The sequence below is a fragment of the Meleagris gallopavo genome, chromosome Z, assembly GCF_905368555.1.
Source record: "Meleagris gallopavo chromosome Z, MGAL_WU_HG_1.1, whole genome shotgun sequence".
Lineage (NCBI taxonomy): Eukaryota > Metazoa > Chordata > Aves > Galliformes > Phasianidae > Meleagris > Meleagris gallopavo.
The window spans coordinates 10,394,911-10,409,673 of NC_139435.1; the positions used below are offsets into that span (position 1 = coordinate 10,394,911).

Below are 14,763 nucleotides of genomic sequence, written 5' to 3' on the forward strand. Positions count from 1 at the left end.
CAGTGTCTTTCAGTGGAAATATCAAATGAACAAGGGAAGAATATTAATGGTAGCTCATTCTTCTTGAGAGAACTAAGAACAAACAACCCCAAAACATGACTCACTTGAAGGAACCGAGGTAGGCTGGATCTGAAAAGTTTGGTTCTATTCTAAAGAGATCTCCCATTGTAAACCCAGTTTTCCAGTTTTACAAACAACTTATCCTACAAAGACAGACCGAGAGAACTGGGGCTCTTCAGCCTGGGGAAGAGAAGGCTGCAAGGTGACCTGATAGCAGCCTTTCAGTTATCTAAACGGGAGCTACTTTAGCAGGGCCTGTGGTGACAGGACAAAGGGAAGTGGCTTCAATCTTAAAGAGGGTAGGTTTAATTTAGATATAAGGAAAAAGTCTGTTGCAGTGAGGGTGGTGAGGCACTGAAAGAGATACCTAGTGTGTTTGATACCCCATCTGTAGAGACTTTCAAGGTGAGGCTGGATAAGGCCATGGACAAACTGATCCAACTATGGTGTCCCTGTTCATTGCAGGGGAGTTGGACTAGATGGCCTTCAGAGGAACCCATCAATTCTAAAGATTATAAGATTCTATGAGAACTTATTCTTTCTACTGGTACCAACACTCAAACACAACCAGGTAATTAATTGTTTGTCTGATCCCTCTCCTCTTTTTTACCTTAACTGCGGTCAAATCTTTGAATAAGACCAACAATTTAAATATGACCAAATTTCACAGAATTACAGAATCAGAAGGGTTGGAAAGTATTCCTGGATATCGTCTAGTCCACTCTCTGCTAAAGTGGGCTCCCTATAGCACATTGCACAGGAAAGTATCCAGGCAGGTCTTGAATTGAATACCTGCAGAGGAGACTCCACGGGCAGCCTTCTCAGTGCACTGTCAAGATGTTCTTCCTCGTGTTTGTATGGAACTCCCTGTGTTCCAGTTTGTGCTCTTTGCCCTTTGTCTTTGTCCAACCCATGAACACAAATACAATAAGGAAGAAACTGAATCCTACCAAACCCCATGTCTGGTTAATCCACTGAATACAAGATTGCCTGTCACATGATGCAATGGCATTGGGTCTCTTTGTCCAGTCACAATTGTCTCCTTTTGGGCAGCAGATGTGTTGTTTTTGCTGGCCACCACCACATGACCTTGAACACTATCAAAAGAGGTTCACAAACTCATGAGGAGAGAGTTAGGAAGGAATAAGAACCCTGAAAAAGGCCACAAACACAGCAGTGTTCTTCAGTTAGAAATGTGAATCAACAGGTAACAAGAAGCAAGTCACTGACCCATGTGATTTGGAAAGGCGCAGAGGCTAGCTTGTATGCCACATCCTACAATCCAGTTATGAAGAGAAGCTCTGCACAGAGAAATTTATTTCATTGTTATGTTTGGAAATAGACAGGGGATGAGCCATGACTGGTCAAAAACACTTGGGAGAAAACTGTTTCTGGCACATATTAATGGAAATAATCCAAAAGACAGAAGTGGCAACACAGAACTGCTCATGTAAAACCACCAGCAACAGTAATTTCTCTAACAAAAACGAGATTGCAAGTCATGTGCCTGTAAGATTAAATTGCAATATTTATAGAAGATAGTACATGTTCATGAGATGCAACACCTCATTTTTATGAGGCAGTTAGGGACATTAAAATTCACTCGGTGCAAACAATATATTAGGTACAGAATGGCAATAAAAAGTGTCATGCAAAAACAATGACAAGTTTTTTAAGCACTTTTGTGTCCCTTTCCTGTTATTACTTCTCAACTGATTTTTACTCTCTTCATTTGGTCTGCAACAGAGCCTGCTTGAAATACCAGAAGATTTGTAGCCTGTTGTGAATTAAGGGGACAGGTATATTTTGAATAGTGCACTGCTGCTCTCCTACAAGGAACTGTATTCCTGTGAACAGGATTGGAGCTGACATCCAGGAAATTCTACTCAGTATCCTCATCATGAAGACAACTGCCAGGGTTGAACAAGTGTTTTTATAAAATATTTTAAGAAGTAAAATGCCCAGTTGGGCACAATCATTTGGCTACTATTATTATTAAGTCCTTGTTAACTGCTCTGACAAGACTCAGGATGAGGTATCCCACTCAGTGCAAGCAGGATTTGTAAGGAAGCAAAATTTGAAAGCACCAAGTCCATACCAGCAAAAATACAGCACATGGCACTTTCTGTAGAACTGCTTTTAGCAGGAGCAGACAGTCAAGTATAACAAGACTACATGGTTTAGCTGGTATAAATACGTGCCCAGCTGCCTGTTAAAATTTGTTGGTACAGATTTACATTACAAAGTGACTTCAAAATCAGATTTTACTCATGTTTCACCTCAGCCTGTGTTCCCACAAAATTCCAGTCCCAAAAAGTGTAAAGGCAAACTCAACAAAGATCATAACATTAAAATAGCAGCAAAAGGGAAACATTTGAATGAATCCCATTTACGGATCCAGCAGGATAGCTAAAACAAATCCACTTAATCTTTCAGGCCATCTGCTCCTTAGTTTCAGGGTACAGTAATTTACAGCTCTAGCTGTGTATCGCATGCAATCCTAGGAATGATTCTGGGAAGTCTTAATAATGTCTGGGATAATTTTTGCTCTAACCACACAAAAACATAGCAGAACCTCTAAGTAGTAACAGCTGTGTTGCTCTCTGTGAAATTTACTTAGCACTATAAATTGGCAGCTAATTGTTCATTGCCAAAGTTTCTTTTGAAGTCTAATACCTCATTCCAAGGTTCCACTCGCCACTGCAAGCAAGGCTCCATATTACAACTAGTAGTGAGTTGTGGTTTATATCCAAGTAATTGGCAATGAAAAGGCCTGAGAAGTTGCTTCTCACGAATATCAATGCACTGAACATCTCGGGTCTTGAAACCTCCATTACAGTAGGCAGAGCACTGTAAACAAAAGCAGAAAGGGACACTTCTTCAAAAGACGTCAGCAGATGAGCCCTTCCAGTCTCTCCAGAGATTGCTCCCAGGCCTCATGCAGCAGCACCAGCTTCTGACCCCATGCAAAGTCTCTTCTGCTGCTAAGGAAGAAATAAATCTGCTACTCCAAGAATAGGAACAAATACACATTTAATTATTCTGTCTTCATCTAGAATTAAAGCCAATTCTGCCTTTGACACTGAATAGCCTTAGATCAGCTTTGATCTTTATGACCATGTTGCATTATAAGAACTAATGTCATTCTCTTTTATATAAGTAATTATTTCTGAGTTGAACAAGGGAAGTGAATTCACTACTTCCCCTAGGAGTTGAAGAGTAGATGGAAGAGGAATTAATGTCCTTATTCACAAAAGTTTCTGGTCCTCTGAATAGAAACAATAGACAGAAGTCACTATGCAATGAATTGAGTACAAAGCCCCCAGAACATTTGCAAATTGTATTTGGTGTTAAACGCAGACTGTAAGATCTAGTTTGAAGCACTTTTCCTTTAGGGGAGGGAAAGAATTAGATATGAGGAATGGAACACAGATTTACTACACAAATAGTGGACTGCAGCCATCTTGCTCTGACAAGTTGCCTTAAGATATGTGGAACAAGAAATGAGAAAAACAATTTTGACTGGCAAAAGCAAACAAACAAATCAAAAAAACCATTTTAATATATCAAATTGTAGTTATGTCTGTATAGTTCAACTGCTGAAAAGTAGGGATGCTGATAACAGTACCTGCTAAGAAAGGTCTTTTGTTGCAAACTATCCTCTTTATTCGTGCTCTAAAACATTTGTTTCCCATATTTTATCATTAAATCTGATTTAAAGCCACTTTCTGTAACATAACTGTCACCTACTTGTTGCAAGAACAACAACATTTATGAAGAAAAAGTGAAGGTGAAATACACCTTGCTTGAAGTAGGACAACATTATGTCTGTGCATCACTTAAAATCAATTCTGAAGATTTAAGTGTGGTCATTTAAGGCCTTGCCTGGACGTTCTACACAGACACATATTTCACGTACAAATCACTTTTATGTCAAGAAAATCAATAATGTAACACAGATTTTTTAACTATAACCTTTTCTGCAGGCTCCTCTCTGTACAAATCTGCCTTCTATCCAATGGCACCAACGCTGTCTGCAAATATGATAAAAAAGTTTGAGAGACCTATCTTTTTCTCCTATACTAAATCAGTATTATTTCAAACAAAATTTTGTAATTTTTTTCCTCTTCTGAGCCTTGAAAAATAACCCATTGTTTGATGCTCCAGTTTTAAAAATTGTGAAGACAAGACATAAACTTCTAGAAATCCTTCCAGGTATCTATCACACATCTTTACATGTGCACAGACACAATTTCAGTTCCACTTACCACCTTGGACATGTTTCTGTCTGTTGACCAGAACTGAATTTGTAACTTGCTCCACATAAGACCTTAACTATATCAGGCACTCTCCTCAGTATATTTTTCTTTTTTTTTGTAATTTGGTAATCATAAGTTCAGTGAATGGGAAATGGATTGTGTCATGTAAGAGAGGAATACTTAGCAGCTAAGGTGAACAGGAGTGTGCAAACTCCCTCTCCTGAAACCTCATTTCTTAATAAAATTAGAATGTGTCTCTGGGGGCAGAGGTCAAAAAAGTACTTGCAAACATGTATAACTTTGCCCATCTTTGTCCACATAACATGGACATTGAGTCCTGCTTTAGATTTAGGTGCGAGATTTAATGAGCATGACCCTAGCACAGGAAGAACAAAATTTGCAGTGGTTGTGATTCCACAAAAAACTTAGTTAGGAAATTAGCACTCAGTGGTCAACTGGGAATTATGTATGCATTCTGAATAAATACTTACTTTAAAAATGAAGTATTTAGAAATCTCTAGTCTTTGAACTTAACAAGCTTACTGCTCACACGCAGCTCTCTGAATGAAGTTACCTTGCTCCAATTTCCTGTTTTCCAGCTAGCACATGGGCGGAGATAACATTTTCTGGCATGATCCGGCTTTTTTGTGTGCTCACAGTGAGATACATTCTTGCTGCTGCATTCCACGTGTCTCCAGAAAGTCCCCATTCCACAACTGGTAGAGCACTGGCCAAAGTGAGAGGAAAGCCCAAGAGGCAAACTCAAGGTTAGTAAATCATTGTGGAAACAATTCACGTGCCTAAACTAATACATCCAGAGCAATTTTAGTTGACCTAATTTGAGATGTTTGTACAGGAGCTCAAAAGAAGACTTCAAATTTACCTAAGACTTACTTAAAATGTACCTAGTTCTTATTTAAAAATACTTTGCATTTCTTATATTAGGAAAATACCGATTCTGATTTACGCTACTCACTGCTTTTCCCTGGCAATCTTCTGCTTTCTAACACTTTATAAAGCTATAGCAGATGTTCCACAGTTTCCTTCTCTGACCTTTGGGGGCCTAAGGCAAATTATCATTGCTTCAAATCTCCATCACTTTTACTTCTCTAATCCTACGCAAATAAGATATTCAGTAAATTGAGTACATGATGCTGAAAATCTGAATTAAATTGCATGAGATTCTTGGGAAAACTGCACACGAAAAGGATTTTTAAGAATTTAGAGTGGCTATGTGCTTCCAAAAATCTAGGAGGGTTTCAGCACCTGAGATATGAGAACATCGCTAATGCCAGCCAGGCTCCAAAGACTGCACGCTCTTCATCAAAAAGCCTTTACATCCTGAAGCAGGAAGAGGTAAAAAGTAACTAGAAATCCTCATTCATCTTTTTCTCCCTTAAAGTGTGAGAGATGGTGAACTATATGCACAGAGTCAAATCCAACATACACCAATCAGCCTGTAGTTGGCAGAAGTAACACCACAGATAATATTGGATTAAGTCAGAAAAATAACAACTTCTAGTGTGTGGTTTACAGCAAATTTACTGATCTATCCAAGGAGCAAAGAAGTGCCAGAATACTGGTAGTTACTATGAGATTTATCATCTGCATTACAGTAACAGTAGAAAGAGAGCATAGCAAGAGAGTAATATATGTAGGTATGGTGACATTGAAATATCAAGGCCTTAATGAGAAGGCATAAAAAAAGCAGGCACAGAGTTCTGGTAAGGACAAATAAATAGAAGAAAAATACACAAGAAGTCAGAATATTGAAATGAAAATGAATTGAAAGTAAGGAACAATAAGAAAAGGTTCCATCAAGTTGTATGGAAGAAATACTAACCCTTTGACCCACGTGAAGTATAATAGCTGACATTCACAGCATTGTAAGAGATCTCTGGAGGTGGCCTTAACCAAGCAGGATCACTTAAAGCTCATTGCCCAAGACCATAGCCAGATGGAAGAAGTTAAAAAGGGACAGGCTTCATTTAAAGTTAATTTTAACTAGAAGACGTAGCTTGCATCAGAGTAGTAGAAGATTTCTAAAACATTTCAAAATACTAAATTGAGATGTGTTGAGTACCTCAAATTAATTTCATCTGCTCCATGAAACTGAATGCATTGACCTTCTCATCTCAGTATTCATTCAAATGTTCACAAATACTCTTTGAACTGTTGAGAACTATTTTTAAAAAATTGTTGAGGACTGGGAGGGCCCAAGAGGATTACAGAATAATCTTTTTCAAATTATCTTTGGGAAAGCAAAAAGACAGATCTGTGCACTGAAGAACACACACCCTAACTTCATTTCACAAGATACAAAAGCAAGTATTAAACAGTCAAGACCAAAATGGCATACAGTGACAAAGATGATAAAGCAATAATGCAGTCAACATGGAGCTACCAAGAAAAACTGGGGTATCTGGTTTAATGGTAAAAGAGCCAGTCAACATGATACATTTTTTATATGATTGCTCTTTTAGCAAATGATGGAAATATGATTTAAGTGACATTATTACAAGACTGGTGCACAGCTAACTGAAAAACTGTAATAAAGTTTTCCACAATGATTTTAAGTCAAAATGAAAAGACATTTCAAATATGGCCTTGTAATGCTCTGTCCAGAGCCCAGCTCTTTTCAGAATTTTCATTAACTAACTGAATAATTAATGATAGCATGCACTCATAAAATGTGCAGATGACACTTGGTTGGGAGAGTTGGCAGGAACATGGAATGACCAAATCTGAGGTCAAAAGCATTGTGCTGAGCAGAAAAATTGTAAGGAAACAGTAAATTGAAATTCAAAAGTTGTTAGTGTGTAACTGAGAACATCAGCTGAAAAGATAAATATTGTATTGAGAAATCCAAGGTTTACAATGGCCAACAAATGGAATGAATTGAAGTGAAAACAAAACAAAGCAAATTTGATCTTAACATTCACAGAGTCATATAACATTGTAATAATGATTTCATTTCATTTGCAAGGTGTCAGCTGGGGCCATAACAAACACCAGTGTTGAAGAAATATGTGGTGAAACAAAGCAAGTGGAGAGAAAAGAAAACCACCACATGCATAGAAAATACAAGGAAAGTGTAAAAAAGAACTGGATGGACTTGCTTAGAAAACAGACATCCAAACCACTGTTGAAAAGGCAATGACCTACCATGGCCACTGCATATAAAAAATAATCTTCATTTTCAATACAGGAAATTTAAGTAAAATATAAAGAAAATCATTCTTATAGGAGCAATGAATGACTAAGACAGGTCACTGGATCTCTCCTTTAAACACCTGTTTGGGATGCACTGGGCTTAGGAGCACAGCCCTTGCACTGACCTTCTCTTACAGGGTCCTCCACACAAGCAGACTTAAATATAGGTCTTCAGGCATGTGCAGGATGAAATGTTTCACTTGTACTGCCTGAATATTGGAAGCTCAAACCATTCTCACCTTGCCATTGGAAGGTAAAGGAGAAGCTCCAGACTGACATCACAGAGTACATGTCCTACAACCAGAAGTCTGTTACACACCAGAAGGCTTTGCTGCCACTCAGCAGGACTCAGACAGACTGAGAGTTAGGTAGAGAGAAAGCTGATGAGGTTCAGGAAGAGCAAACATAGGATCCTGCACCTGGGAAGGAATAAATGCATGCACCATTTCAGATTAGGGGCTGACCTGCTGGAAAGGAGCTCTGCAGATCAGGACCTGGATGTCCTGGAGGTAACAGATTGGCCATGAGCCAGCAGTATGCTCTTGTGCCCTCGTGGCTTGGTATCATGGAGTGCATTAAAAGGAGTGCAGCCAGCAGGTCAAGAGAGGAGATCCTCCTCCTCTACTCTGCCCTGGTGAGGCCACATCTGGAGTATGTACCCAGGTCTGGGCACCCAGCTCAAGAAAGACAGGGAGAGAGTCTGGAACATCTTCTTTCTGAGGGAAGGCTGAGAGACCTGGGGCTGTTCAGGGTGGAGAAGAGAAGGTTGAGAAGAGATCTCATCACTATTTAAAAATATCTAAAGTGGGGGAGTGAAGTGAATAGACCAAGCTCTTTTCAGTAGCTCCCAGCAACAGGACAGGGGACAGAAGGCACAAACTGGAACACAAACCTCTTTATTGTGAAGGTGACAGAGTATGGGAACGAGCTGCCCTGAGAGGTTGTGGAGCATCCTTCTCTGGAGACATGCAATACCGTCCTGGATGTTTTTCTGTGCAATGTACTCCAGGGAACTTGCTTTAGCAAGGTTTGAACTAGATTATCTCCAGAAGTCCCTTCCAACCTCTGCCATTCTGATGTTCTGTGAATCGCCAACATGACAGAGGAAGAGTCTGACCACAGGCTGCATCAGACAGAGGGCATCAACAGGATCTTCCTCGTACATCTGTGCTATAACTCCACTGCTATGGACACGCTGACTCATCTCTTGCTGATCTTTTTAGCCATGTATTTCTCTAACTCCATGAATTTGCAACATTCCAGGTGGGCCAGAGAGCAAACAGACCTTTTAAGAACCTCCTCCATCATCAGTGAGACATAGTGGAGGAATTACACAGTTTTTGCCTCAGTCTTTACCTACAAGTCCCCTGCCATATTGCCCGAGTCACAGAATCCAAAGGCAGGGACTGGGAAAATGAACTGCCCACTGTAAAAAAAGACAAGCTGTGAGACCATCTAAGGCATACATGTCCAACCCACTGGTTTCATGTTTTTGTTACTTTTTTTTCTACGTTTTAATTTTTTTTAAGATGTTGTGTTACTTATATACATTAACTGAACCATATATTTTATATGCAGACCAGAAAATCCCTCTTCAATTAACACAACCAGGCAAGACAAAAAGAACCCATAAGAAGCCCAAATGTGCACAAGTCCGTGGGAACTCTTGATGAGATGCATCTGAGAGTCCTGAGGGAATTAGCAGATTAAGTTACCAAGCAACTATCCATATAGTTGAGTGAAGATCCCACTGACTGGAAAAAGGGTAATATTAACACTCATTATTAAAAACAGAAAAAGGAAGAAATGATAGGTCACTCAGTCTCATGTCTGCTCCTGGCAAGATCATGGAACAGAACCTCCAAGAAACTATGCTAAAGCACACAGAAAACAGAGAGTGGACAGACAACAAAGCTTCACTAAGGATAAATTCTGCTTGAGAAGTTTGGTCGTCTTTTGAGACATGGTGACAGCATTGGTAGATTGGGGAAGAATCACCTACCTTGACTTAGGAAAAGCATTTGACAGTGTCCTGCAAAACACCCTTGCCTTCAAATTGGAGAGACATTGATTTGAAAGATGGAACACTTGGTAGATAAAGAACTGGTTGAAAGGTTGCACTCAATGAGTTGCAGCAACAGCTAAGGGTGGAGACTAGTGAAGAGGGGACAGTACAGGCACTGGCATTATTTAATGTCTCTGTTAGTGACGTGGACAGTGGAATTGAATGCAGCACCAAGTGTAGAGGGACGTGAACAGGCATAAGAGATGGGCCTGTGCAAACCTCATGAAGTTCAACCATGCCAAGTGCAAGGTCCTGCACTCAGATCAGAGTAATCTCAAGCAAGAATACGAACCAGGCAATTAGTGGATTGAGAGCAGTCCTGTAGAGAAAAACCTAGGGGTATCAGTGGATGGATAGCTGAATATTAGCTGTTAGTATATCCTTACAATCCAGAAACCCAGCTGTACTCTGGGATGCATCAAAAGAATTGTGACCAGTTGAGGGAGGTGACTGTCCCCTCTCCATGTGAATTCTCATGGGACATCACTCTATAAGGCTCCATCTGGAGTACTGTATCCAAGCCTGGAGCCCATCAGCACAGGAGCTGTTGGAGCAGGACCAGAGGAGGGCAATGTGGATAATTAAAGGGCTGGAGCACCTCTCCTGTGAAGAGAGGCTGAGAAAGTTGGGGCTGTTCAGCCTAGAGAAGAGAAAGACCTGGGGAAACATTATAGCAGCCTTCCATCACTTAAAGGAGGTCTACATGAAAGCTGGAGAGGGGCTATCAGGGAATGCAGTGATTAGAAAAGAGAGAACAGTTTAAAATAAAACAAAACAAACAAAAAGATTTAGCTTAGATAGAAAGCCTCCTCATTGTGAGGGTAGTGAGGTTCTGGAACAGGTTATCTAGAGAAGTTGCGTATATCTTATTTTTAGACATGTTCTAGATGGGGCTTTGGGCAGATGGACTGAAACTTGATGGTTTTTGAAGTCCCTTCCAACTGAAACCGTTCTATGATTTCATGCTCAGTTCAAGGAGGCTTCCAGTTCTGAATTAAAAATGTAAAATGTGAATAGACTTACTGCTATGGTTGCCCCTTTACCAGCTCTGACCTCAGAGTAACTACTGTCCTAGAATATAGCAAAGTAACAGCACAGAAACTTGTAAAAAAGCATAATGCTGAGTATTGGTAAAGGAAAGTATGAAAGATTGTGAACACTTTTGAGAAGCCATAGAAAACGTAACAACTTATATTGCTCCTTCAGAGAAAATGTAAGTTACTCAGGTATTACAACCCTTCAGTAATGGTCAGAAATATCCAGACTGGGAAGCTCAGTTCTCCATCGGATCTGTTTTGCACACAGAAGGGTGACATAAAGTTATTCTTTAAAAGCTTTTGTACCTAAATAGCTAAGAACTTGGGAAGAGCTGACACCTTTCAGAACAAGTCTGAACCTTTCAGTTGCGTTACACTTCAAAAGAGTTTCCAATTCTCTGTGAACTGCACTTCTTTTGTTCACTCAGAGAGGATGACAGAGCTTTTGTAAGTACTACAGGATGTTAAAACTTGTTTCGATTCAACCTCCTTTAAGCACAGCCATTAACGCAGATAAAAACTGCTCCTTTCTCCATTCAAGACATAACACTAATTATCAGCTACTGTATCCAAAGGTAGGTAACAACCACAACCAATTTTAACTTCAGTGTGCACCAGACAAAACACTTCCTCTTTACTGCTGTTACAACCTAGTTCCAGTTTACGATCACCCATACTTCAAAGAACAGTGCAACGTCTCTCCACGAACATACCGGTTTAACTATAGACAAACATTCTCATCTTAACTTTGTATATTCAAACCAGTTTTACCAGGCCAAATGCTGCTCTGAGTTAGGAGGTATTTGCTTCAAGGTGAATACAAATACTGATAGTGGTATGAGATAGGAATGTACCACATAAATCTGTTAATAGCCTACTAGAGATATATTTATTAATCATGATATTTATGTGCTTTATTTAGAAACAAAGCTAGCTTAGTACAATATGAGGGTAATGTAGGTAAATTAGGAAATATGGCTTAGAGAAAAATAATATATATAAGAAAAAGTTATAATGTAGTAGCAAGCTAACTTGGATTATTTAATTATTTGGAAATGCAAGTGCACTCATTGGGTGTCTCCAGGATTCATCTTACAGCCTATCTTTTTCCTGTGCTCTCGGGCAGAACTCTTGAGGTCTCAAAGCTATTGTCAAATTAAATGTCATGTTCCTGGAAGAGCTGCACAGAGCTGTGCAGAATCCATACAGACAAATATGTTTCATTTAAGCATTCTAATATTAGATAGCCTAAGTTCTGTTATCGATTTTTTGTTATAAAAAGTTTTAATTCAAATTTATGATACTCATCTCAGATAAAAATGTATTTCCCCAGCAGTGGTTCAGAGAACTGACGCACTTTTCACTATTTATGAACTAAAAGTAACATACCTCACTCCAGTTCCCTACTATCCAGTAGTCATCACCAGGCAAACTGCTGGATGTTATTAGGAGGCTACTTTCTGTGACATTCATCAAAATCCTCTCAGATGTTTCTATGTGGTTCTTGAGAGCATGCTTGTTTACTAACAATTGTGTGCTGGAGGTTATGTTGTCAGGGAGCTTCATTTCTGTTCTGCTGTCAGCTTGTCCTCTCCATACATTACCAAACATGGTGGGCACTACCGTAACTTCTTGGGTAGTTATTTCTCTCATGGGGACATCAACTTGCAGACTGATTGCGCTTGCTGTTGTCAATCCTTGTGCTGCTCTACTATCAGGAAGGGGCATAGAAGCTTCTTGAGGATGAGATAAGGGGGGGAGATCAGAAGTCACATCCCCATTTTGAAGGATGGGAGAGTTGGTATCTAGCATTGTGCTCCTGGTTCTGATTTCCAGATTGTGTTCTGTGCTGTAAAGGAAATCAGTTGGTTTCTCACTGCCTTCTGTTGACCCATCAACATCATCAGATTCTTCAGTTAAGTAATCATAGCTGGAAGTTATTTCCGGACTATTCGTAAAAGAAGAGACAGGAGTGTCCTCACTGTTTTGCAACTCATCTCCCACAGTAGAAACTGTCTCACTTTTAGAAACTTTTTCAGCATGCTTTATAATTTCAGTACTTAAGCTATTAGGAAAAGGCCATGAAGTAGTATTTTGATGAAAACTATTCTCAGTAGAAAAAACAGGATAATTGTAAACATCACTTGATCCAGCAAACTTATTTTGTAATGTTACATCGGCAGTTTCTTCTTTTTGTGGGATTTTATCTAAACCAGAGGACGTAGGCGAGGGAGTTACAGTTTCAGGCTTGGGAATTCTTGTTGTTGCATGGAACCTTGGGCTTGGCACAGGTATGGGTATTCTGCGAGGTGGACTCCAATTGGGATTTGTAGTTTTTCGGATTATAATCTTTCCTCTTCTAGGTACCTGTGGGGGTATCAGGAACCTTCTAGCAGAAGGACATTGCTGGAGACCACACAGGGCTTTAGAGTTCGGTCTTTTGGAACTATCACATGGCTCATGATTATTTTTGGCACAGGTGACACTGCGAGTTCTAATCCCACCACCACAAGTAACTGTGCACTGAAAAAGAAGAAGAATTAATGTAATTCTTCACTCTGCTGCACACGTGAATAAAAGTAAGTGTCAAATTGCAGCTGTTTTAATAAAGAAGGATCATTATTAATAGTGAAAAACTTTTTTTTTTCCCTAAGGAACAAGCGTCTCATTCTAGTGATTTTCTTCTATCATGGAGCATTTTTAAAGTTCTTGGAAGGGTAAATGTAAATGTAAATGTAAATGTATACTTGAGTAAACATCACTGATAAAAGACTACATGATAAAGACAAAATATGGAAGTAGTATGCCAGAATCTGATTTCTGCAGTAAAACAATCACAAAAATTGTTTAGCCAATACCTGTACAATTGGAAGTATAAAAAACAGACTTGAAAGCTGACATTAAAGTATATATTTATCGCTTACTACTGGCTGTTCATAACGCCACAGACTTGCTTTGATGATTTGCACAGCTCATAGATCCTTGTTAACTTTATGAAATGGATCTTTCATTCAGTTTTAATGCTCTTGCTGCCAGGGCTGCAAGCATTTCCCTTCTAAATTATGGACTTCTAACCCATGTGGCTTTTATTTAAATGATAGCACTTTCATGTACAAAGGATGCTAGAAGCTAAGATACCCAGTTTTTCCTCTGATGTTATGTCCTCAGTCTCAGGGGTACAACAATGAGTTAGTTTAGCAGGTGTTTGAAGATATAAGGCTGATTGACTTGTTTGCTGGAGATGTTATGTATTACCTAGTAGAGGACGTCCCCTTAAGATCTGAGGAAACATAGGGTCATTTAGCTGGTTTAAAATAGATGCTTAACACAAACACTCCTATTGCCAGCACTTTAAAACCCTTGAGACACACAATCCTTCTCAGGGTGCAGTGGAACACACATGACTTGGTGTTCCTGGTGCTTCCTGTGTTGCTAACACCTCTGAAATAACATCAGCTCCGCAGCATTAGCACAGTAACCTCAGAGCAGGAAGGTTAGTTAGTTATTCTGCCTGTCCTCCTTGCATTTCTGGCAGAATAGTGTATTTACCGTACTTAGAACTATGTGAGTTTATACCAACTGCAATTTCACTTTTGAAGTTACTGACATTGGTAGTAATGTGCTTTGCTTACTGAGAAAGACAGTAGCTGCTGGCATTTGGTAGCTGCTTCTACAGAAATACAACACAACTTGTCAGACTATGCCATGTGGCTGACTTGGATTAGCACTTGCGAATTAAAAGGAATATCTAACCTTGCTAACTTCTTGGGGAACAATTCTCTTTCCCCAGAATTCGCTCTGAAAGCTTCTGCTTTAGATTACAGACATATAGTACAAAAGAGATTTCAGAATATCTGCAACACTTCATTATCTGCCCAATTAGGTATTTTCATTTTTTAATGTATAGAATGATCTTTTAACAACCAGATTAGCTTGGAGAAAAAGGAAGTTTTGCCTGCATGAAATCTCTCTCACACATTTATCATCTAAGGTTTTTTCCACTTACTAATATCTGGACAATGCTACATTTCTGGTGGAGAAACAGTCTGACCTGTGCTCTCACTCCAATTTATTGAGGCGAAGAAATCTATTTTTATTAGAAACATGTGAATAAAAACCAATGACAAGC

The 14,763-nt window shown here is 39.3% G+C and overlaps 1 protein-coding gene across 5 annotated transcripts in view; it reads right to left on the reverse strand.

Annotated features, from left to right (window-relative positions):
* Positions 1-14,763, reverse strand: part of ADAMTS12 (ADAM metallopeptidase with thrombospondin type 1 motif 12) — a 175,755-nt gene that overhangs the window by 7,262 nt on the left and 153,730 nt on the right. For 2 of the 5 annotated variants that reach the window (XM_010725311.4, XM_019610349.3), the window contains 3 exons: positions 12,024-13,157; positions 4,894-5,046; positions 2,737-2,910 (listed from right to left, as the gene is read on the reverse strand). In XM_010725311.4, the coding sequence (XP_010723613.3) occupies positions 2,737-2,910; positions 4,894-5,046; positions 12,024-13,157 (1,461 nt within the window). Of the gene's footprint in view, positions 1-1,010; positions 1,158-2,736; positions 2,911-4,893; positions 5,047-12,023; positions 13,158-14,763 lie in introns of all 5 variants that reach the window. The other 3 variants (XM_085212862.1, XM_019610350.3, XM_085212861.1) reach the window with 3 other exon arrangements.